This window comes from Diabrotica virgifera, chromosome 1, assembly GCF_917563875.1.
Source record: "Diabrotica virgifera virgifera chromosome 1, PGI_DIABVI_V3a".
NCBI classification, from domain to species: Eukaryota; Metazoa; Arthropoda; class Insecta; order Coleoptera; family Chrysomelidae; genus Diabrotica; species Diabrotica virgifera.
In genome coordinates this window covers 120,829,857-120,856,837 of record NC_065443.1, presented here as the reverse complement: position 1 = coordinate 120,856,837, position 26,981 = coordinate 120,829,857, and the positions used below count along the sequence as shown (strand labels likewise).

The following is a 26,981-nucleotide window of genomic DNA, read 5'->3' as shown; positions in this document are numbered from 1 at the left end:
TACACCATTATAAACAAAAGTACGTAAGGAAGATGAATTGGCAAGCAACACACTTTTCCACGCTCTCTTACTTCCGCTTTCTGCAGAAGTAAGCATACAAACAACGAGAGCAACAAAAATAGAAAGAAAATATAACGTAATAAAAACATTAAAGTCAAAAATATACAATGATTTTATAACGCCTAATATGACACCTAATATGACACATATTGCAAAAATATACTAGAAATAACAAAAACCCAAACGCTGCTTGAAACAGCATTTGGCCTGAATCCAGCCTTCTGGATATAGAATCAAGTAAAAACATAAGAAATACATGTGAGGTAGGCGATATTAATGGTTTTGTGCTAAGAAATGAAAAAAAAAAACGTGGAATGAATATATCAGCAGACTGAAAAAAAAATAATGGTAATAATCGCTGGGGATAATCCGCCAATGAGACGGAGAAGTATATAGGCTAACCCCGAAAAAGGTGGAGCGGCAATTTAAATCTTAATGCAGAATCAAATCTTGGAGAATGGAGATTCTCCAAAACATAGGACATGATAGACTCATAGTCTTGACTCAACACCTTTTTTTAGAGCCGCATTGGACAGAGGCAGATTTGTCAGTGTAGTCGCTAACCTCCACTAAAGGAGACAGTACTACAAGAAGAAGAAGGTTAGAAAAAATTTCTTATTGAAATTGAACTTGAAACAACATCTAGTTCTAGAACTAATAATTAAATGATTAATTTTAAATCATTTTTATTTAAATATACCTTTTATACAGGATTTTACTGTTTTTGTATTATGGTATACAACCAACTACAGGAAAACTTTTTCCTTGTGGATTTTTTTCTTTGTTTTTATTACCCAATTTAGCTCTAGTAGTTTAGCTCTATCATTTCCCTATTTTTCTAATATTCCTATTATCACCCTATTTCATTCTGTTTCTGTGGTAGTAAGAATTATCCAAAAACAAATTATGAGCCACAAGGCCTTTGTTCATAATGTTTTCACCCCTTTTGTATTAAAAGATGTTATGCTACAATTTCCTTAACTCTTTCTTAGTATTACTTTATTAATAAATTAATAAAAAATAATTAAATCATTAAAAAATATGTGGTATCTAGTCTTCACTTTCCTCAATATTTCGTATGTATTTGCTGCAAATCCAAACTGTACACAAATTCCTGAATATTGCCCAACTGACGAAGAATGCACCAGGGTAGACTGCTTTGAGCTCGAGACTTGTGGGAAAGGCTTAGTTCTGAAAAAATTTCCATGCAAATGTTGTCGAGAATGTGTGCCAGAAGACTGCGAAGTGAACTGTGCTGCGGTACAATGTCTCAAGCCGAAGTGTCCCAGAGGCCAAATTCCTACAACATTTCGCTGCAGGTGCTGTCCTCGCTGCGCTCCTGCTGAATACGAACCATACTGCGATGAAGTAAGATGTCGTGCTATTTCTTGTAGACCTAATGAAGTTAGGTACAAGCCACCGTGCAGATTCTGTCCAATTTGTATTGCTTGGCCGTTTATTGAGACGATATAAGGCCGAATATGAATTGATCTTAGTTTTAGTTTTTAATATCACATTTTTTTAAATTATAGAATTATAATTTTTTATAATAATTAATTTGGAAAAGGGTTATAATTATCAAAATAGATTTTCATTGTCTTTCATTTATTTGGGTAATTTTTATGATCACCATTCTACAAAGTTTTACACCATTATAAACAAAAGTACGTAAGGAAGATGAATTGGCAAGCAACACACTTTTCCACGCTCTCTTACTTCCGCTTTCTGCAGAAGTAAGCATACAAACAACGAGAGCAACAAAAATAGAAAGAAAATATAACGTAATAAAAACATTAAAGTCAAAAATATACAATGATTTTATAACGCCTAATATGACACATATTGCAAAAATATACTAGAAATAACAAAAACCCAAACGCTGCTTGAAACAGCATTTGGCCTGAATCCAGCCTTCTGGATATAGAATCAAGTAAAAACATAAGAAATACATGTGAGGTAGGCGATATTAATGGTTTTGTGCTAAGAAATGAAAAAAAAAACGTGGAATGAATATATCAGCAGACTGAAAAAAAAATAATGGTAATAATCGCTGGGGATAATCCGCCAATGAGACGGAGAAGTATATAGGCTAACCCCGAAAAAGGTGGAGCGGCAATTTAAATCTTAATGCAGAATCAAATCTTGGAGAATGGAAATTCTCCAAAACATAGGACATGATAGACTCATGGTCTTGACTCAACACCTTTTTTAGAGCCGCATTGGATAGAGACAGATTTGTCAGTGTAGTCGCTAACCTCCACTTAAGGAGACAGTACTACAAGAAGAAAAAGGTTAGAAAAAATTTCTTATGTAAACTTGAAACAACATCTAGTTCTAGAACTAATAATTAATTGATTAATTTTATATCATTTTTATTTAAATATACCTTTTATACAGGATTTTCTGTTTTTTGTATTATATGGTATACAGCCAACTACAGGAAAACTTTTTCCTTGTTGATTTTGTTCGTTGTTTTTATTACCCAATTTAGCTCTAGTAGTTTAGCTCTATCATTTCCCTATTTTTCTAATATTCCTATCATCACCCTATTTTATTCTGTTTCTGTGGTAGTAAGAATTGTCGAAAAACAAATTATGAGCCACAAGACCTTTGTTCATAATGTTTTCACCCATTTTGTGTTACAAGATGTTATGTTACAAGTTCCTTAACTCTTTTTTAGTATTACTTTAATAATAAATTAAGAATTTTTTCGGTCATTGTGTGAATGGATAATGAAGTGTGGCTCATAAATTAAAAAGAGGGCATCTACTTATTATCCTTTACAGCAGCAGTTGCTTTAAAAAAATAAGGATTTATATTAATTATAATATAAATATACGACTTGCTTATCGCATATATTTGTTTTGTTTGTATAAACAATATAAAAGGTTATCAATAGTCGTCAACACCATATTATGTTGATTTCTAGGTAATTTACCTACATGCAAAAGAGATAAGGCATATAAATAAACAATCGCAGGTGCCCAATTTTACAGTCAAAAACATTAAAAAATATGTGGTATCTAGTCTTCACTTTCCTCAGTATTTCGTATGTATTTGCTGCAAATCCTAACTGTACACAAATTCCTGAATATTGCCCAACTGACGAAGAATGCACCAGGGTAGACTGCTTTGAGCCAGAGACTTGTGGGAAAGGCTTAGTTCTGAAAAAACTTCCATGCAGATGTTGTCGTGAATGTGTGCCAGTGAACTGCGAAGTGAACTGTGCTGCAGTCCAATGTCTCAAACCGACGTGTCCCAGAGGCCAAATTCCTACAACATTTCGCTGCAGGTGCTGTCCCCGCTGTGCTCCAGCTGAGTATGAACCTTTCTGCGATGGAGTAAGATGTCTTGCTGTGGCTTGTAGACCTAATGAAGTTAGGTACAAGCCACCGTGCAGATGCTGTCCAATTTGTATTGCTTGGCCGTTTATTGAGACGATATAAGGCCGAATTTGAACTGCAGTTAGTTTTAATTTTTATATCACACTTTTTTTAAATGCTAAAATTATATGTTTTTTATTGATATGAGTACTTTTATTGATATGAGTACTTTGGAAAAAAGGGGTTAGAATTATAAAAATATATTTTTATTATCTTCCCTTTATTTCGGTATTTTTTATGTTCACCATTCTACCAAGTTGTATACCAGTCTACACAAAAGTACGTAAAGGAGATGAATTGGCAAGCAACACACTTCTGCAAGCTCTTTTATTATCGCTTTTTGCAGAAGTAAAAAACAAACAACGAGAGTAACAAAAATAGCTATCTAAACAAGAAAATTTGGCGTAATAAGAACATTGGAAGTCAAGAATATACAATGATTTTATAACGCCTACAATGACACATGCCGCAGAAAATATACTGAAATAACAAACCAAAAACGCTGCTTGAAACACCACAGACGAAGGTACTTTTTGGCATAGCTGGAAAGACTCTTATAGATAAAGAATCAAGTACAAACGTAGAAATACATGTGAGGTAGACGATATTAATGGTTTGGTGCTAAGAAAATGAAAAAAAAAAAGAGTGGAATCAACATATTAATAAAATGAAAAAAAAAATAATGGTAAGAATCGCTGGGAATAATCCGCCAATGAGACGGATAAGTATAAGCTGACCCCGAAAAAGGTGGAGCGGCAATTTAAATCTTAATAATGCAGAATCAAATATTGGAGAATTGAAATTCTCCAAAACATGATAATCGATGATAAGGACATCCGAATTGTGACAGGAATCAGACAGTTATGGTAAAAGTTGGCGATATGTTCACAGAGAACATTGAGATCAGAAAAGGTGTGCGACAGGGATGAGTTCTCTCCTCTCTCCTTTTTAATACTTATTCCGAATTTTTTGTTTAAACAACACAATAGAGAATTGACAAACATTATCCGGTATGCAGACGATAGAGTCATTCTTGCCAGCAGTATTGATGAATTTAAGGATCTTAAAGAGGACTTAATATCAACATAAAACAAAATGGTTGCCGGTGAGTAAAACTCAAAAACCTGCCAGATAATTGAAAATAAAAAACCAATTAAGTCAACACGTAGACTCATATGTATACCTTGGAACAGTCGTCAACTGAAAATGGGATCAAGCAACCGAAATAGGATCTAGAGTTGAAAAGGCCAGAGCAACACTTAACAACATGAGAAGTATATTCACTCATTGCGACATAATATCTCTACCACTAAAATTATTGATCCCCATTTTTAATTGAAAAAAATTTTAACTGAAAAAAATTTCTTTTAGGTAAGGTTAAAAAAACTTGGGTGAAGGTTGGAACGGAGACCTGGACACTCAACATAACAGTGATGAATAAGTTAGAAGCCTTTGAACTCTGGCTTTATAGAAGAATCTTGAAAATACCTTGGACAACCCACACTACCAAAGAGAATGTTCTGAGGAGAATAAGTACAGATAGGGAGCTGCTAAAGATCATCGAAGTTAGAAAAGTTAGCTACCTGGGCACATAATGAGAAAAGAAAAGTACCGCGTCGCGCAACTGCTCATACAGGGTACGATTGAAGGAAATGGAGTCCCGCTAGGCGCCAGATTTTATGACTTAGAAATATTAGAGACTGGCCTGGTCTTGACTCACCATCTTTTTTTGAGCCGCATTGGGCAAAGACAGATTTGCTAGTTTAGTCGCCAACCTCCACTAAAGGAGACAGCACCACAAGAAAAAGAAGGTTGGAACGGAGACCTGGACACTCAACATAACAGTGATGAATAAGTTAGAAGCCTTTGAATTCTGGCTTTATAGAAGGATATTGAAAATACCTTGGACAACCCACACTACCAAAGAAAATGTTCTGAGGAGAATAAGTACCGATAGGGAGCTGCTAAAGATCATCGAAGTTAGAAAAGTTAGCTACTTGGGGCACATAATTAGAAAAGAAAAGTACCGCGTCGCGCAACTGCTCATACAGGGTACGATTGAAGGAAATGAAGTCCCGTTAGGCGCCAGATTTTATGACATAGAAATATTAGAGACTGGCCTGGTCTTGGCTTATCGTTTTTTAGAGCCGCATTGGACAAAGACAGATTTGCTAGTTTAGTCGCCAACTTCCACTAAAGGAGACAGCACCACAAGAAAAAGAAGGTTGGAAAAATTTTTCATTTAAACTTGAAAAAACATCTAGTTCTAGATCTTAACTAATAATTAAGATAATTATTAAATCATTAATTATCTCAAAAAACATCAGCTACATACTTAAGATATATTCATAATTTAAATTTACATATTAGATATAAGCCACACATATTGGTGTACTAAAAAAACCCATATACGTTGAAAGCTACAGGAAATTGACAATGTATGAAGACCAAATGTACAAAAATAAAATACCTCTAACTTACACTAAACCTCCTGAAACTCTCTTTTTCAAGGTAATACAAACATATTACATGGATTAAAATTTTCCAGGCGGTATTACCAACAAAATAATTAAAGACAGGGTGGCCTACTAGTCACCTACCCCATAAACGTCAGTTGCAATGCGGGGAAAAGCTTTCGGAATTTTTTCACTTCGGGCAGAGAGCAGCAGACCTACGCCTCTCTGATGATGACTCCAAATAGAGTGCAAAATCGTCAATTTAGAGTGCTGGTCTGCGCTCCCTGTTCTAAGTGAAAAATGAGACTGAATAAAAATGGAATTTTTATTTTATTTTTATATTGGTCTTTACTCCTTTGAATAACTAGGTCCATTTTCCGTTGGAATTTATCAGCTGAACAGAAGGGGCGTGAATTGTAGGTTTTTGAATGCCCTCTTGTCTTCTTAGCTTTAGCATTCATCTGGTTTGCAATTTTTAGAAGCCATGGAGGTGCTACTAGGGAAATGGACCAATAAGTTTTCAATTGAAAATCTTTTAGTAATATTTTTAATATTTTTCAATATTATTAATGTTCCTATTAGGTTGAAAACCTCCTATGGCTTTCAGTTGCTAGATGACGCTAGTCACCTACTCCATAAACGTCAGTTGCAATGCGGGGATAAGCTTTCGGAATTTTGTCACTTCGGATAGAGAGCAGCAGACCTAAGTTTCTCTGATGATGACTCCAAACAGAGTCGAAAATCGTCGATTTAGAGTTCTGGTCTGCACTCCTTGTTCTAAGTAAAAAATAAGACGGTTTTGCCTTCGCATTTCAACTGAATAAAAATGGAATTTTTATTTTATTTTTAATAAAGAGTCTAATTTGTTTAAAGTATTAAAAAAAATTTCCCCAAAAGTCCATGTTTTTAATCATACTGTCATTATTAATCATAGAAAATATTAAGGTATACTTTTATAAATAAATTATCTTGAATTAATAATAATTACATATCTAATAAAAATAATTTATTTATTAAAGTGTACTTTAACTTTTTCTATGATAATTAATGATACTATAATTAAAAAAATAGATTTTTGTGAACAAAATATTTTTTCAGGAGTTGTTTAAACAAATTAGACTGTTTATTAAACATTTATTACACATTAAACAAATTGTCTAAACAAATTAAAAGAAAGAAAGATCAAAATCCATTGAGTTAATCCGGAGATAAATACAGAAAATTGTATTAGCTTGAAATTGCTTTTTCGATATTTTAACTCGATGGATTTGTAGGTTCAACCTAATAACCGTTTAAACTACATTTTTGAAAAAACGTAGAGGGTGCTGTCAAGGTACAATGTTTGTGCAAATTTTTTAACAAAAAGCACAAAGCCAATTCTTTAAAATGTTATTAATGAGATTCCTTATTTATTATAAACAAATTAGCTGTGAATTAAAAAAAATCACATGCCAACTTTGTTCCAAATGAATCCAGGCTAAATTTCCTTGTTTGAAAATGCGTGTTAAAATAATAGCTTTTCGAATATATAAAAATATTGTTTCTACGGATAACATTTTAAAAAAATATTTTGTAGTATTTTGTATTTTCACAACTTAACCCAATTTGGGCTTCGAAACGTTAATAAAATTGTTTTTTTTTTTCAATTTAATTGCGGCTTATTTCCCATCTAAATAGTTAATCATAAAAATGCCACAAGGAAATAGCTTCAGAGCAATATTTTTAAAGTTATTTTAAATGTTCATAAATTACAAAATTTAAAAAATTTGGCATTAGGATTTTTGGCTATATTAATAATTTTTTTTATCATTTTTTAATACATTTTGACACTCTCCTACTTTCATATGGCATACTCAGAATTGCCATATGTTCATTATTTTCTGTTAAATGTTATTACAAAATAAAGGTCTCTGGGATAAACAAATAGAATAACTTTTAAACTTATTAATGGATCGGTTTCAAATTTTGAGAGTTTGTTAAGTACCAAAATACCCAACTTTGGGTGAAACCCTAGAATCCTAGGTTAAATTTACGAAGCAACAAATTGACTTTTTAACATTCAAAAATCGGTATTTTGAAGCTTTTTAAATGTTCTAAAAAATCTAATTTTGTAATTTTATTTCAACTATTTAGATTTTTAATGGGGTGCAAAAAATCGAAAAAATCGCGTTTTTTGCACTAAATTGATAAAAAATAAAAAAAGGACGCGAGCTCTAGGCAGGAAACATGTAGGTTTTCTTCCTTTAGGTCTACAACTACTAAAAAAGTAGTCAGCTACCTGGATATTTGAGTGTCCTGAGAAAATCCGTATTTCTCTGGACTACTAATTTACAAATAGAAAATATAAATATATGTATTTTTTCCGAAAACTTTATGGACATACATTATTATCATTTTACGTTAAATAAAAGTAAACTTGTTAAGTCTGTCGAATTCCTTGTATAAACATATATCACGGTGTATCACGGGTTATACAGATACATAAAATCGGTCATACATTTATGTAAAATTATAATATTTATCATTAATCGATTCATTTAAATTGTAGAACAGAGTGTTTAATAAAAAAAGTTAACTCTAAAAAGTATATAAGCGATCAAAGCGAAACACGATATATTATTTCGCATTTGAAAAAAACAGTACCATTATTATGTGCTCGTAGAAAAATGAAGATAGCAATAATTTTAGTTTGCATTTCCTTTCTATGTTCTGCAGTAGCTTTGCTCCAGTGTCCACTAATGCCTTGCTTTGAGTGCCAGAAACCAAAATCATGCCACCCTGGATACATCCTAAGAAGATTGCCTTGTAGCTGTTGTCCTAAATGCGTACCGAGGTATTAACAAGGATCCTTGTAAGTGTTGCCCAGAGTGTCAGTTATAAATTTGAATTATGCCTTCCTGTTCAAGTGTCTTAAGTTCAACTCTGGATGACACAAAAAAAATAAAAGATTATGAAATAAACTGATGTTTTTTGAATTACATTTTAAAGTGTTTTATAAAATTTTATTGATTATATTTTATTATTAGGTCTGTAGGACGGCCTACAAAAGGTGGAAAGATGCAGTCAAAGAACATCTAGAGAAAATGGGAGTGCGACAATGGGAATAAGTGGCACAGGACCGACAAACATTGAAGGCAATATTAAACGCGGCAAAGACTCACAAAGAGTTGTAATGCCATTGATTATGATGACGATGATGATAATGATGCATTAATAGATCGTGCTCCAATTTATTTTAAAAACTACAAAATAAAACCATTATTCATCATCATTCTCTTTGCCTTATCTCTATGCGGGGCCGGCTTCCCTAATTGCATTTCTCCATACAATTCTATCTTGAGTCATATCAATATTAATCCCCTTTACCAACATGTCCTGCATAATCGTCTCCTCTTCTACTCCTTCCAGGAATCTGCACTTCAGCAATTCTTCGTATTGGGTGACCAACGTCTCGACGTTGAACATGACCAAACCATCTCAACCTAGTCTCTCTCATTTTGGCATCAATTGATGCCACACCTAGACTTCTATTAATATACCCATTTTTAATTTTATCCTTTTTCACTCCACTCATCCATCTAAGCATTCTCATTTCCGCCACATGCATTCGTTGTTCCTCTTTCTTTTTCACTGCCCAACATTCAGTTCCGTACATCATAGCCGATCTTATGGCTGTTTTATAGAATTTTCCCTTCAACTTCATTGGAATTTTTCTGTCACACAACACACCACTCGCTTCTTTCCACTTCATCCATCCAGCCCTAATTCTACTGCATGCATCTCCATCTATTTCTCCATTACTCTGTAATACCGATCCTAGGTACTTAAAGCTATTGCTTTTTACAATCAGTTCACCATCCAAAGATACCATTTTATTTGTAGTAACTCCATCTTTAAATGAACATTGCAAATACTCTGTCTTTGGCCTACTAAGTTTTAAACCTTTTTTCTCCAGAGCTTGTCTCCACTGTTCCAGTTTTTGTTCTAAGTCTCTTTCACTATTTCCTAATAACACGACATCATCAGCATATATTAAGCACCATGGAATGTTACTCTGTAGTTTCGCTGTTATCTTGTCCAAAACTAATGAGAATAAATACGGACTAAGTAAGCACCGAGCATTGGTGCAATCCTACTTTAAGATGAAATTTATCAGTCTCTACCACACCTCTTCTAACACTAGTTGTTACTTCCTCATACATATCCCTCACAATATTTACATATTCACCAGGGACTCCTTTCTTATTGAGTGCCCCCCACAGATTTTCATGAAGAGCTCTATCATATGCTTTCCCAAGATCAATGAATACCATATGAGCGTTTGTTTCTTCACTCCTGTATTTTTCCATCAATTGCATTATAATGAAAATTGCATCTGTTGTTGATCTGCCTTGCATAAAGCCAAATTGATTCTCGGATATTTCGGTCTCTTCACCTATCCGTCTATCAATTACTCTTTCCCATATTTTCATGGTGTGGCTAAGCAGTTTTATAGCCCTGTAGTTTGTACACTGATGTATATCTCCCTTTTTTTTGTAGACAGTTACTAGTGCACTGCTTCTCCATTCGTCTGGCATTTGTCCAACTTCCAATATTCTATTAAATAAACCTGCTAGCTACCTTGTTTCTGTCTCTCCCAATGCTCTCCATACTTCCCCAGGAATATCATCTGGTCCTACCGCTTTTCCTTTCTTTAATTTTGGAGCGCTAGAGACAGTTCCTCGTTTGTTATTTTGGTGACCATTGTTGCTAATGTCTCCGTTGACTCTACAGGCTGTCTGTCAAATTCTTCATTTAAGATGTCAAAGTACTTTCTCCATCTCGTTTTGACATCCTTTTCGTGAACTAGTATTTTATCATTTTTATCTCGGATACATCTAATCTAATTAAAATCTCTTGCTTTGTTTGCTCTCTGTTTGGCTATTTTATATATCTTCGTTTCGCCTTCCCTAGTATCAAGTTGATCGTATAGGTTTGAATAAACTTCTGCTTTGGCTTTTGCTACTGCTACTTTCTCTTCCTTTTTCGCCACCATATAGTCTTGAACATCTGTGTCGGATATGGTTTCTTAACACTTTTTATAAAATTTTCCCTTCTCTTTTATTTTTCTTGGTGCTTCGTTTGACCACCGCCAAGAATCTTTATCCTGAAACTTTTTTCCTGACGTTTTCCCAAGTATTTCAATAGCAGTCTCTCTAATACTACGGGCCATTTTTCTCCAAATTTTATTAAGGCTTCCTTTTATGTTCCAACATATATGTTGTCTACTATTCTTTCCCTGGATAGGCCTTCCTTCTCATCTTTTAGAATCCACCACTTGATTTTTTGTGGTCCTCTCCGATATTTTGGTTTAGCTACTCTTTTTACTTCAATGTCCAAAACAAATAGCTTGTGTTGCTGGCTTACTGTCTCACTAACTATTACCTTGCAGTCCTTGCATTCACGTATGTCTTCTTTCCTTATTATGAAATAGTCTATTTGGGATTGATGTTGTCCACCTTTGTACGTAATAAGATGAGTTTCTCTCTTTTTAAAGAATAAAACAATTATTTTACATGTTTATTTTATTTGAACTATGTGTCTATTCACAGGAAAAATTTTCAGTTGATAGGTTAGTCAATCGATTTATCTCTAGAAGGTAAATAGGCGTACAAGTTTTTGTTTTTCTAAATAGAAGTGTTCTGGAAGTATTTAAAAAAATCCAATGACAAGACGCCATCTTCAGAGCTCTAAAAAGCTCCGTTAGGACGCATTTTCGAACTAGGTGAAGTGGGTTTAATTGTCTTAAAACTATCTGAGGAATCTTCAGTCTTCGTTTGTCAGGAAAGTTTCTGGACACTCTGTATATCACCATTTTACATAAAATCAACCATACTTTTCAGGTAAAATTATAATATTTATCAATAATGCATTCATTTACATTGTAAAACAGGCAGAAGATGAACTTAAAAAAGTATATAATCCACCAAAAAGAATCAAAATATTTAATTTCGCATTTATTGAAAATACTAGTAGCATTAAATTCCAGTAGAAAAATGAAGCTGACAATTTTAGTTTTCGTTTCAATTCTGTGTTATTCAGTAGCTATACTGCCAAACAATTGTCCAATTGCATGTCCATTAGACTGCTTAGAACCAAAACAATGCCAGCCTGGATATGTCCTAAGAAGATTAGGATGTAGCTGTTGTCCTAAATGCGTACCGAGGCATTAAAAAGATCCCTGTAAGTATTGCCCAGAGTGTCAGTTGTAAACTTGAATTATACCTCCTGTTCAAGTGTCGTAAGTTCAACTCTGGATGATACAATAAAATAATATATGATAAAATAAACTTATGTTTTTTGAATTACAGTGTTTTATTAAATTTTATTGCATTAATACATTGTTCTGGGAAAGTCCAGATGGAAGAAGGTCTATAAGACGGCCTACAAAAAGGTGGAAAGATGCAGTCAAAGAATATCTAGAGAAGGGACTTAGTGGCACAGGACCGACAAACATGGAAGGTAATAGTAACCGCGGCAAAGATTCACGCAGAGTTGTAACGCCATTGATGATAATGCTGATGATGTATTAATAGATTGTGCTGCAATTTATTTTTAAAACTACCAAATAAAACAGTTATTATACTTGTTTATTTTATTTGAACTATTTGCTTATCCGCAGGAAAAATTTTCAATTTATAGGTTAGTCACTGGTTAGTCAATCGATTTATCTCTGGAAAGAAATATGCGTACTAGTTTTTGTTTTTCTAAATAGAAGTTTTCTGGGATATTAAAAAAAAGCTAATGACAAGGCGCCATCTTCAGAGCTCTAAGAAGCTCTGTTAGGACGCATTTTCGGACTAGGTGAATTGGGTTTAATTGTTTAAAAATTATCTGAGGAATCTTCAGTCTTCGTTTGTCAGGAGAAATTCTGGACACTCTGTATATCACCATTTTACATAAAATCAACCATACTGTTCTGTAAGATTATAATATTTATCACTAATGCATTCATTTAAATTGTAAAACAGGCAAAAAATTAACTTTAGGGAGTATATAATCCACCGAAAAGAAACAAGATATATTTATAATTGGGCATTTATTGAAAATATCGGTAGCCTCATAAAGTGCCAGCAGAAAAATGAAGCTAGTAATTTTATTTTTCATTTCCATTCTTTGTTATTCAGTAGCTATACTGCCAATAAATTGTCCGATTGCATGTCCAATAGAGTGCCCAGTTCCAGAACGATGCCAGCCTGGATATGTACTAAAAAGATTAGGTTGTAGCTGTTGTCCTACATGCGTACCGAAATGTGAAATTAACTGTACTAAGGCAATATGTCCTCAACGCAGATGTGCACCAGGATACATACTTAAAAAGGATCCTTGTAAGTGTTGCCCACAATGTGTCAGGTTGTAAAGGTTCAAGCTGCTTAAGTTCATCTTTAGTTGATACAAAAGATAATAGATGACTGATGTTTCTTGAATTATATTTTTACAGTCGTTGTTTATAAAATTTACTTACATTAATACATTGTGTTCCTATTTTTTTTAAAGTTATCAAATAAAAAAAATATGCACGTTTATTTTATTTGAACTATTTGTATATTCACAGGAAAAATTGTTAATTGATAGGTTATAGTCACTCCCACACAAGTGTAGATTACACAACCTTATTAATTTGCTGTTTACTATTCTCTACTTTTTTGCACCCAATTCTGCACCCACATCTGAACTAATCTTACTCGCTTTCTGTATACTCGTATTTTCACAATAATTATCTTCCACAGTGTATCCCGGTTTACAAATATTTTATATAGGTCTTTGTTGTATTGCCAAAATGAAAACAAACGACGTCCCGATAGTAGGGAATAAATTTTTAAATTCGAAAAAAATGTTATAAATCACAACAGAACATAATTTAAAATATGTATCAAAGATAAAAATTTTTTGTAGATCTTTCGTTTGGCCCCCAAAAGCGATTAAAAATTCAAATTAAAACAGGTGGCCTAAAACGCGTCGTGACGTCACTCGTTTGTACATTTACATTTTTCCAACAAAGTAAACAGAATTTTAAATTAGACGTTATAAACGTCAGGAGAAAATACATTTATTTGACGTTACAAGTGTTTTGATCGTTTGAACTATTCATAGAAAACTGTACTTTTACAAAATGGTTTTATTTTCCGTAGTAAACCTTCTTTCCTTTCCTTCAATAACTATATCAAACTACAATGTCAACAAACTGGTATATATTATTACAATGACATACGATAAATGTTAATAGAATATAAATATTTTTCCTTTATTTCGCGACGAGGTATACCAAAATGGTGGAGGCCAATAAACTAAAGAAGAAGAAGAAGAATATACCTAATCATAACCATAAACGGAACCATATAGTTAAACTGAGTGACGTCACGGGCCGTTTGACCTATTTTAAGATACCGAAGACTTTAAATTTGTACTTCTAAGTTATTATTAGTTTTAGAAGCGTGAAATTTTGGAAATCTCATTTTTAAACAAAACTGAACATTATTATGTAATAAAAAAAAATGTGCAAACTCCCTGTTGACAACCAACCGTATCAAGACGACACTTAAATTTCATCAGTTTCGTTAAGGTGATACAGTAGCGATCAACAGGTAGCAAAAACGCGTTCCAATATTGCGGCTGTAATTTTGAATATTTTTTCGAGATATTTGGCACACGTATTCGTAATATAATAAAGAACGGCGGTACAGAACCCAATTTTAAAAATATATTAATATGTGGAAATTACTCTGTAATTAAATACAATATTAAAAAAACGAGCCTGTACCGCCATTAAGAAGAACAAAAAAATACACTTTCTTCAAATAAACTTTTTGTCATTTTGGAACTACTAAAATTTTTTATTTCATTAGTAGTTCCAAAATGACACAAAATCTAGGCATCGGATAAAAAAGTTTATTTGAAGAAAGTTTATCTTTTTGTTCTTCTTAATGGCGGTACAGGCTTGTTTTTTTTAATATTGTATTTAATTACAGAGTAATTTCCACATATTAATATATTTTATCAAATTGGGCTCTGTACCGCCATTCTTTATTATATTACGAATACGTGTGCCAAATATCTCGAAAAAATATTCAAAATTACAGCCGAAATCTTGTAACTCGTTTTCGCTACCTGTTGATCGCTACTGTTTCCTCTTAATATGTTTTTATCGTTCTGTTCTATATTATATCGTTTTCTTATGAATCGAGTAAATTAATGACTTGTAATGCGTTTTATTCTTCTGTGCTTTCTTATTTCGCTAGTTCAGATTGTAGTATTATCATTTTACGTGAAATAAAAGTAAAGTCAAGTAATTTAGGATACCGTGTAATCTTTCATTGGATATCAGTGCGCTACACAGCTATATAAAATTGGTCATACTGTTTTGTAAATGAATACATTAAGGGGCTACAGTAGGTCGTCATCAAAACGGAAAACGCGTTCCAGGATTGCGGATATAATTTGGAATCTTTTAGTAAAAATGGCGGTACAGAGCCCAATTTGAGGAATATGTTCTTAGTATGTGGAAATTACTCTATAACTAAATACAATATTAAAAAAAACGAGCCTGTACCGCCATTGAGGAGAACAAAAAAATACACTTTCTTCAAATAAACTTTGTTATCCCATGCCTAGATTTTGTGTCATATTGGAACTATGCACTAAAATTTTTTATCTCTAACAAGAAATCGAATATATTATAACTAATAACTGATTAGTCAACATAGAGAAATAGTCACTGCCATTTTGACAAATTTGCGTCAGATTTCTAAGTAACAGCACGATTATCTTATCTGTTCTGTTATCTGTATCGATATCTGTTCAGTGCAGTAGTGTATTAATATATTGTTAGTGTTGGTGTTGATCCATAGGAAAGTAGTGTTTATTTTATAATTATGTAATTTATTATATTTTTGTGTACTAGAACTTAGATGTTGGACTATTTGAAAAAATTGATTATTGTTAGTTTTGAGTTAGGTAAGTATATTTACGTAAAAATATTTAGAACTCTAATGCGAGTATATAAACCTTTAGGGGGATTTTTTTATACTAAAAATATTATCAGTAGTAATTGCACAAGAGCTCTAAAATTCTATATTAATTTTAGAGATCGAGTGCAATTTGTTGCGATTATTTCATGAATAAAACTGTTCAAAACCAAAATTTAATTGTAATTTATTTATGTAAGTACAAATTAGTACAATTAAACACACAGTTGTTATAAATATTTTACGGTTGAAAGTCATCACTTTTATAATTTTTAAAACATTAATTGTCATTAATGTCACTGAATGTATTTTTTCGTAGCAACGAAGGGTATCTGACGTAATATACTTGACGACGGGAAATTATCAAAAATTATCGATTTAATTTAGATTTCTGTAGCTTTCTATTGGTCAGAATCTCCTATGAATGAAATAATCAATACTTTAAAAAATGGGAAAAGTTAATTTAAAGTTATATTAAAAAAAAAAGGTTGAAACTAGTTATAGTGCTTTTGCGCTCTATGAACTAAATAAAATAAGACGGCTCTTGTTTCGCTTCCCAACGAAATGACTATTTATTATTTTTTATTATTATTTCGTGCAAATACCTTTGTTAAAATTAAATTTGCACTCATTTTGGTTTGTTCTAATGAATATTTATTTACTAATAATAAAATGTTTTCTATTAGTTCCAATTAGCTAGCCTATGAGTATTATGTCAAAATATTGATCTTAAAGAATGTCAAATATTGCCACTGTTGCCAAAGTTTCGCAGAACATTCGAAAAAGTTATATTAATGACGCGCTACTGTACAATATTTAATATTTATCATTAAAAATTTATAAATAGTATAATTAAATGAATGAATTAATGATAAATATTCCAATTTTAGCTTTTAAAAGAGAAAAAATTTAACTCTAAAAACTATATATAAGCCACTAAAAATAAACAGGCTATACATATAATTTCTCATTTGAAATTACCAGTACCATTATTACGTGTCAGTAGAAAAATGAAGATAGCATTAATTGTAGTTTGCATTTCCTTTCTATGTTCTGCATTAGCTTTACCCAAGTGTCCATTCATGCCTTGCTTTGAGTGCCAAGAACCAAAATCATGCCAGCCTGGATATGTTCTAAGACGATTGACTTGTGGCTGTTGTCGTGAATGCGTACCAAAACCGAATTATTAAAAAGCTTCTTGTAAGTGTTGCCCAGAGTGTCACTAGTAAATGTGAATTATGCCTTCCTGTTCAAGTTTCTTAAGTTCAACTCTGGATGACACAAAAAACTAATAAATAAATAATGTTTTTTGAATTATGTATAATTTACAGTGTTTTATTAAATTTTATTGCATTAATACCTTGTGTTCCAATTTATTTTAAAAATTTCCAAATTAAAACAAATACGTATGTTTATTTTGTTTGAACTATGTGCCTATCCGCAAGAAAAAATTTCATTTAATTAGTTAGTCACTGGTTAGTAAATAGATTTAGCTCTGGAAGAAAAAGAGGCGTACCAGTTTTTATTTTTCTAAATTGAAATGTTCTGGAGGTACTTAAAAAACTACATTTTCTGACTATGTCAATTGGGTTTAATTGTCTTAAAACTATCTGAGGAATCTTCAGTATTCGTTTGTCAGGACAGTTTCTGGACACTCTGTATATCACTATTTTACATAAAATCCACCAAACTTTTCTGTAAAATTATAATATTTATCATTAATGCATTTATTTAAATCGTAAAACAGGCAGAAAATATTAACTTTAAAGAGTATATAATCCACTGAAATGAAACAAGATATATTTATAATTTCGCATTTATTGAAAATATCAGTAGCCTCATTAAGCGCCAGCAGAAAAATGAAGCTGGTAATTTTAGTTTTCGTTTTTATTCTTTGTTATTCAGTAGCAAAACTGCCAATCAGTTGTCCACTTGCATGTTTAGAAGATTGCCCAGTTCCAGAACAATGCCAGCCTGGATATGTCCTAAAAAGATTTCCTTGTAGCTGTTGTCCTAAATGCGTACCGAAATGTGAAATTAACTGTACTAAAGCAATATGTCCTCAACGCAGATGTGCACGAGGATACATACTTAAAAAGGATCCTTGTAAGTGTTGCCCAGAATGTGTCAGATTGTAAAGTTTCAAGCTGCTTAAGTTCATCTTTGTTTGATACAAAAAATAATAGATGACTGCTATTTTTTTAATTATATGTTACAGTTGTTGTTCATTAAATTTAATTACATTAATGTGTTTCTATTTTTTGAAAAAGTTACCAAATAAAACAAATATGCACGTTTATTTGAATTAGCTGTCTATTAACAGGAAAATTGTTAGTTGATAGGTCGTAGTCACTACCACATAAGTGTAGATTACACAACCTTATTTGCTGTTTACTATTTTCTACTTTTTTTGCATCCAATTATTCACCCACATCTGAAATAATCCTACCAGCTGGCTCAATAATTAAGAACCAACCATATCAAGACGACACTTCAATTTCATCAATTCTGGTTAATACGTTGTGTGTTCTATATTATTTCGTTTTCTGATAAATCGAGTAAATGAATTACTGTAATACGTTTTATTCTTCTGTGCTTTCGTATTTCGCTAGCTTAGATTGTAGTATTATCATTTTGCGTGGAATAAAAGTAAACTTGTCAAGTATTTAGGATATCGTGTATAAATATCTTTCATTGTATATCAGTACGCTACACATACACAGTTATATAAAATCAGTCACACTGTTCTGCAAATGAATGAATGGAAGTTGGACAAATCCCATACGAATGGAGAAGCAGTATATTAGTACCTGTTTACAAAAACAAGGGAGTCATACAATATTCTACAAACTACAGTGCTATAAAACTACTTAGCCACATCATGAAAATATGGGAGAGAGTAATTGATAGACGGATACGTGAAGAAACCGAAATACCCGATAATCAATTTGACTTTATGCAGGGCAGATCAACAACAGATGCAATTTTCATTATAAGGCAACTGATGGAAAAATACAGGAATAATGAGACCAACGCTCATATGGTACTCGTTGATCTTAAGAAAGCATATGATAGAGTTACTCGAGAGATTCCCTAACAACACAAAACATTCCAGGAATGTACTATCAAAGTTCTATTAATTTTTGAATGTTCTGGACATTCAAGGAACATTCGGTGAATATCTGATTAAGTTATTCGTGGAATGTTACCACAAGACATTCTATGAACATACTACCAATGTCCTATATTTTAAGAGAGGCCATTTACTATTCAATTTGCATTCATTTTCAAATTTGCTGCGCGTGTATATGTATTTAGGCAATCCAAACCACGTGACTTCTGGTTCTGGTTACCACACTATAAAATTTACCACACTGCAAAGTGATTATTTAAGGAAATTATTATTGGAGACACCAGATGTTTGGAGAAAGGTAGGGCAAACAATTTTTATCAATGTTCATTTTTCCCTGATATTTATCAATATTGATGAATTATGCAAGCAATAACATTATTTCTTTTATTGTTTTAGATATTTATTGAAGCTGAAAATAATTGGGGATTTAGATCTATATACAATTCAGTCAGAATTGGATTTTACCATAAAGTGCATTCCACCAAATTACTATTATAGATATTATAGATGAAAGCATACGAAAGCCTTCAGGCATATAAATATTTTACAGCTGGATTTGTTTTTAAAGTTGGAGTAAAGTTGGAAGTCACAAGCAACAACTTTGTACAAGAATATTGAGGAAATCCAGCTCCTGGATACTACTGGGCAAACTAGAAGATTGAAGAGGACAAAGCCTTTTGAACTAGTTTGAGTGCTAGTGAAAAGCAGAGCATAATGCTTGTGTGCATGTGTATGTTAGAATAGTGCGGTTAGAAAAGCAGAGCATAGTGCTTGTGTGCCTGTTAGATTAGATAAGAGACGCCATGGGTAAGCTCTTCATTTTAAGGAACAGTAGTAATTTAGGTTAAATTAAAATTGCTCATTGGTCAGAGTTATGACCAGATTGTAATTCTAATGAACAATTCAATACAATGAATCGTCATCGTAATGATGATTATGGAAAAAAATATATGACAAGATTTTGTGCAATAAAAATGTTTATATTTATCAAGGATGTATTATTTGGTATGGCTACATATACAGTCGGAAAAATGAAAGAATACCCATGAATGAACATATAAAACACGCTGTATTTTCCTGTCACCATGTCACAAAGAAAATTGTCCAGTGTAAGTAACAATAATTATTACATGTACTTATGCTGACCAGTTTTTTGTGTGACACGGTTACAGGAAAATACAGCGTGTTTTATATGTTCGTTCATGGGTATTTTTTCATTTTTCCTACTGTACTTCTGGTATATCGTCGGTGATGTGACAATACCTCCTATCTGCTTTTTCATGAATTTTGTAGGAGATGAAAAACTTGTTTGGGCCACCTCGTGTTTTCATATATTTTTTGATTTGTTTTGTAGTAAATTCAACTATCTATTTACTACAAAACAAGTCAAGTATGAAAACAGGAGGTGACCGTAAAAAATGTTTTTCGTCTCCTGCAAAACTCATGAAAAAACATATAGGAGGTATTGTCACATCACTGACGATATATTTCAGATAATGACTAAAAAATATACTTTGAATGTCGTAAGAACATTCATGGAATGTTTCAACAAGACATTCAGTCTAAACAATATACTGTGAATGTTCAAAGAACATTCGTAGATATTCATGGAATGTTCCAACAAGACATTCAAGGAATGTTTAAAATGCTGACACAGCACTTTCCTGGGACTTTCCAGGGACGTTCGTGTGCTTTTGGGGACATTCCAGGAATGTGTTCAATGTCCTGTGTGTACCTTCTAGGAACATTCCTGGAATGTTTTGTGTTATTAGGGTTCTCTGGTGGGCACTCAATAAGAAAGGGGTCCCTGGTGAATATGTAAAAATTGTGAGAGATATGTATGAGGGAGAAACGACTAGTGTTAGGAAAGCTGTGGACTGATAAATTTCATGTGAAAGTAGGATTGCACCAAGGCTCGGTGCTTAGATTACAGCGAAACTACAGGTTAACGTTTGGTGCTTAATGTATGCTGATAATGTAGTGTTAATAGGAAATAGTGAATGAGAATAAAAACTGGAACAGTGGAGACAAGCTCTGGAGGAAAAAGGTTTAAAACTTAGTAGGACAAAAACAGAGTATTTTTCACTTAGAACAGAGAGTCATCATCAGTTTGCGCTCTCTGTTCTAAGTGAAAAATACGACAGTTTTGCCTTCGCATTGCAACTGAATAAAAATTGTGTACATTTTTATTTCATTTTATATTAGTTTTACTGCTTTGAGTAAATAGGTCCATTTTCCGTTGGAATTTACCAGCTAAACAGACGGGATCGTGAATTGTAAATGTTTGAATTCCATCTTGTCTTCTTCGCTTCAGCATCCATCTGGCTTGCAATTTTTAGAATCCATGGCCTGTTACCAGGAAAATGGTCCAATAAGTTTTTAATTAAATATCTTTTAGGAATGTTTTTAATAATTTCAACATTTTTAATATTTCTATTACGTTGAAAACTTTGACTTTTAGTTGCCAGATGTCGTTAGACACCTACTCCAGAAACGTCAGTTGCAATGCGGGGATAAGTTCTCGGAGTTTCGTCACTTGGAGTAGAGAGCAGCAAACCTACTCCTCTCTGATGATGACTCTAAATAGAGTCGAAAATCGTCGATTTAGAGTGCTAGTTTGCGCTCTCTGTTCTAAGTGAAAAATAAGACAGTTTTGCCTTCGCATTGCAACTGAATAAAAATGATATACATTTTTATTTCATTTTCATCAATTATTGATTTTTCAGTTTCTCTTGGTTCTTGTCTTGTGAATTTATGTATGTTTTTATGTTCTTATTATGTATTTGTTACTATTAGGTTATTTAATTCTCAAAATTCTATTAATCTTCTTCCATTGTTATTTCTCACCTCCTCGCCATATTTTCCAATTATATCAGATGTTGATATATCCTGGGTTTCTACTCTACCATTAAAATAATAAAAATATTTCCTTTAGTGTTTTCTACGGCTATGTTGATGTCGTCCGAGAATTTGACCTTTATTTCCTTTTTATCATTTTTATTTGGGTCATACACCGTGATTATGGTTTGGTTTTCTTCCCATTCATCCTTAATCTCTACTGTAAGTATTCTTTCTGTGTAACTTTTCCATTTTTGTATGTGTTTTATGTTGTTTTTTTTATCATACATCCCACTCCCGCTGCTGCTCTTTTTCATTCGGTAGACCGCTGTATATAAGAATATATCCACCTTCTAAATACATTTCTCCGTTGCCTTTCTTTTTGGTTTCTGTTATTACTAGTATTTCTATTCTGTTTCTATCAAACTCATAGCTTAATTCTGCCACTTTTCCATTAAGTCCTCTCATATTCCACGTTGCTTGTCTCCAAATTGTTGGTTTATTACTCTTACCATCTTCATTTCCTGTTCTTTGCTTCGCCGTTTCCGTTAATGTCTTACCATCTCTTTTCCTTGTAGTTATTGTGCCAATTTTCTGTTTGCGAGCTATTGCTTCTTTGTTCTTTTTTCAATTTATTATTTTTTGTACTTCATATCCATTTTCCTCCATTGATTATTAGTTTTTGATATCCTATTTTTACATTCTTGTTTTCTTCTCTTTTTTTCTGCAATTATTTTGAGTTTATTTTGGATTGCTCTTTCTTTTATAGTCAGATCATTATTTATATATTATAAACCTGTTTGTGTTCTCCTCTTATTAGTAGTGTTTTGTTTTTCATTATTTTGTTTTCATTATATTTTGTTATCTTTATTTATATACAAAAACTGTGATATAGCCATACGATAAATAAATAAAAAAATGTAACGATAATAATCGATAATAATAATAATGATAAATCGATGATAATAATAACGATAAATCGACATACGATAAATAATAGAATTAAACTTGTCAAGTCTTTCGAACACCGTGTATAAATTTATAAAAATCATATTTTTTGTAAAATTATATTTATCATTAATGCATTCATTTAAATTGTAAAACAGACAAAAAGTTAACTTTAGAGAGTATATATAATCCACCAAAAAGGCATAAGTTATATTTATAATTTCGCATTTATTAAAAATATCAGTAGCCTCCATAGTGCCAGCAGAAAAATGAAGCTAGTAATTTTAGTATTCGTTTTCTATCTGTGTTCTTCACTAGCTTTGCTCCCGTGTCCAAAAAGACCATGCTTAGTAGCGTGTCCAGTTCCACCACAATGCCAGCCTGGATATACCCTAAGAAGATTGCCTTGTAGCTGTTGTCCTACATGCGAACCGAAATGTAAAGTTAATTGTACTCAGGCAGTATGCCCTAGATGCATGTGTGAACCAGGACAAATACTAAAAAAGGATCCTTGTAAGTGCTGCTCAGAGTGTGTCAGGTTGTAAAGGTATAAGTTTCTTTAAGTTCAACTTTAATTAAATCAAAAATATAATATATGACTGATGCTTTTTTAATCATATATTATTATAGTACAATGTTTTACTAAATGTTAATACATTAACACATTGTGTTTCTACTTTTTTGTAAAAGTTATAAAATAAAACAAATATGCATTCTTCGTCTTGTATTTTTAGTAACTACCAACTACTTATCTTCTTTGACCACTTTTAAAGGCAATTTACCAGCTTTTTTGGGTCAGCCTTAAAAAGGGCTAAAAACAATTTCTCATGTCGGGTGGATTGTGAAATTGTGTCAACATCGTCAGCACAAACTAAGAGTACTTTCGCCGCCTGAGCAGCGAAGGCACTAAACCTTGTTGAATAGGAGTGTAAACCTTAATAGGAATAGGAATGAATAGGAATAGGAATAGGAATTGAATAGGAATGTAAACCGAATGTAAACCGTAAACCGAATAGGAATGTAAAAAATAGGTTGTAAACCGAAGCTGAATAGGAATGGGGAAAGCAGTACGCCTTGCGTTAGGTCCATTTCAATTTAGCTAATTTAATACTAGTAATTTTACCCATCGCTAATCGACGGAGAACCATTCAATTGCCATAATATACAGTCACTTTACCCAATTTTTTTTCAAGATTTTATAATCAACACATTTTCAATAGAATTAAAAACTACATTTTTAATAATTGATAAAAGTCTTGCATGTAAACGAAGTAAATATAAAGTAATATAATGTTTTTATATTTTTCTTAATAAAGTAATCTTTAAACATCTTTATCAAATTTATTTTATACACTAAGCATCAAAATTAACGCACCACCTTAAAAATGGGACATTTTTGACGTTTCGTATTTCCTAAACCTGTTGTCCGATTTAAGTGATTTTTAGTAAATTAAAGCTTTATTCTTCAAGATTATTGGTGTAATAATATTATTGGCAAATAGATAAGTGCCATTGTATACCGGGTATAAAAATGATCGTGTGTTTTTTCTTCAAAGTATGGAACACCCTGTGAAATATTGTAGCGTATATAAAATATTGAAATTAAAACTCGACTATAGCCTTAGGTTTTCTTAACATTCTGCTTTTTGATTCATTCGATTATGTTGGATAATAAAAAAGTTAGGTACTTTAATAACTAGCAATGTTATTCATCAATACAGGGTGTTTCTAAATAAGTGCGACAAACTATAAGGGGTAGTTCTGCATGAAAAAATAATGACCGTTTGCTTCATAAACATGTTCTGCCTAAGCTTTACCCAAGTGTCCATGGATTGCTTAAGGTGCCGAGAACCAGAATCATGCCAGCCTGGATATGTCCTAAGCAGACAACCTTGTAGCTGTTGTGGTTAATGCATACTGCATCATCATTAGGTAGATCTTTGTAAGTGTTATCCAGAGTGTCAGTTGTAAATTTGAATTATTATACCTTCCTGTTAAAGTTCAACTCTGGATGACAAAAAAAATAATAGACAACTGATGTTTTTTGAATTATTATTTACAGTGTACTATTAAATTTTATTCCATACTACATTGTGTTCCAATTTGTTTTAAAAATTACCAAATAAAACAAATATGCATGTTTATTTTATTTCTACTGCACACTTGTTTATCCCTAGGAAATTTTTCAGTTGATAGATTAGTCACTCACACTAAGGGTGGCACCAATTGATGCGAAAATGAGAGAGCATAGGTTGAGGTGGTTTGGTCATGTTCAACGTCGAGACGTAAGTCACTCAATACGACGATTTCTGAACTGCATGTTTCTGGAAGGAGCAGGAGAAGAAGACCAAAGGAAACTTTAGAGAGACGCTTAGGCAGAGCATGTTGGTAAAGGTGATTATTATTGATATGTGAATCCGAACCCGCATAGGGACGAAGACAAAGATAAAGATGGATGAGGTTAGTCACTCACAAAAAGTAGATTAGAAAATATTATTTGCTATTATACTATTTTTCACATTTGTTAAACAGAAATTGAAAGATAATAAGATAATTTAAAACATTAAATATTATGTTTATATGGGATTAAGCGACAATTTATTGTAATCAAATTTATATTTTATCATTGCTATGGTTTCTGTAAAATTATAATATTTATCATTAATGCACTCATTTAAATTGTAGAGCTGGCAAAAACTTAACTATAAAAAGTATATAATCCACCAAAAAGAAACAAGATATATAAAGCATTTATTGCAAAGTAGCCTTATTAATTGTTAGTGGAAAAATGAAGCTAGTAATTTTAGTTTTTGTTTCCTTTCTTTGTTATTCAGTAGCTAAATTGCCAATCAATTGTCCGCCAATTGCATGTGTAGTAGACTGCTTAGAACCAGAATCATGCCAGCCTGGATATGTCCTAAGAAGATTGCCTTGTAGCTGTTGTCCTATATGCGTACCGAAATGTGAAATTAACTGTACTCAGGCAGTATGTCCTCAACGCAGATGTGCACCAGGATACATACTTAAAAAGGCTCCTTGTAAGTGTTGCCCAGAGTGTGTCAGGTTGTTAAGGTCCTAGATACATATATTTCAGCTTTGGTTAATAATACAAAAAAATAATAGATGACTGAGGTTTTTTGAATTATATATTATACAGTGTTTTACTAAATTTTATTATATTAATATATTGTGTTTCTATTTGTTTTAGAAGATACCAAATAAAAGAATATGCACGTTTATTTTATTTGAATTATCTGTCTATCCACAGGAAAAGTTGTTAGTTGATAGGTTATAGTCACTACCACACAAGGGTAGATTACACAACCTTATTAATTTTCTGTTTACTATTTTCTACTTTTTTGCTCCTAATTCTGCACCCACATCTGGACAAATTCTAACAGCTTTCTGGGTGGTCCCATATTCACTATTACTTCCACAATGTGGCCTGTGCCCCGTGAAGAAGAATTTTATGTACATCTTTGTCGTATTTTCAAAACCCGAATAAACGACGTCTTAATTGACAACCTACCTTATGGAGACGACATTTCGATTTCATTAATTCTGGTTATATTATATTGTTACCATTGTGTTCTATATTATTTCGCGTTCTTTTAAATCAAGTAAGTTATTGACATGTAATGCCTATTATTCTTCTTTGTTTTATTATTTCGCTAGCTTAGATTGTAGAAAAATTAATGCATGACAATAAGAATGGCCTCACTTTTTAAGAGTAGAACTGCAAGTAAAGAATGCTCCAATAGAATAAGTGAAAACATTCAAACACTTGGGAATAATGGTGAATGACCAATGGGATCCTCAAAAACAACTAAAATGCCGAACCGAACAAGCAAGACGTTTTTATTAAATTTAAACAGCCACTTTGTAACATTTCCTTCAATCTCCATTACATAATGGTTAATTGCTATGTATGGTCCATACTGTTATACAGCATGGAGATATTATCGACGTTGAAAATATCTTCCATTAATAAGTTGGAGGCCTTCGAAATGTGGACCTTGTGAAGAATGTTCCGCATGCCATGGACAGATAGGGTGAAAAATGAGGAAGTCTTAACAAAAGAGAGATAATTGCTCAACTTGATCAAGACACGAAAACTTGGATATCTGGGCTATATACTGAGAGGAAAAAATATGGAATC

The 26,981-nt window shown here is 32.4% G+C and overlaps 1 protein-coding gene across 1 annotated transcript in view; it reads left to right on the top strand.

The window, feature by feature from the left end:
* LOC126891625 (uncharacterized protein DDB_G0274171-like) overlaps window positions 1-25,901 on the top strand; it is a 40,468-nt gene extending 14,567 nt beyond the window's left edge. Inside the window, exons 3-7 of the mRNA XM_050660849.1 lie at window positions 3,104-3,442; window positions 12,294-12,400; window positions 17,812-18,009; window positions 23,141-23,335; window positions 25,660-25,901. Coding sequence (XP_050516806.1) covers window positions 3,104-3,442; window positions 12,294-12,400; window positions 17,812-18,009; window positions 23,141-23,335; window positions 25,660-25,901 — 1,081 coding nt within the window. The remainder of the gene's footprint in view (window positions 1-3,103; window positions 3,443-12,293; window positions 12,401-17,811; window positions 18,010-23,140; window positions 23,336-25,659) is intronic.
* Window positions 25,902-26,981: the final 1,080 nt, after the last annotated feature.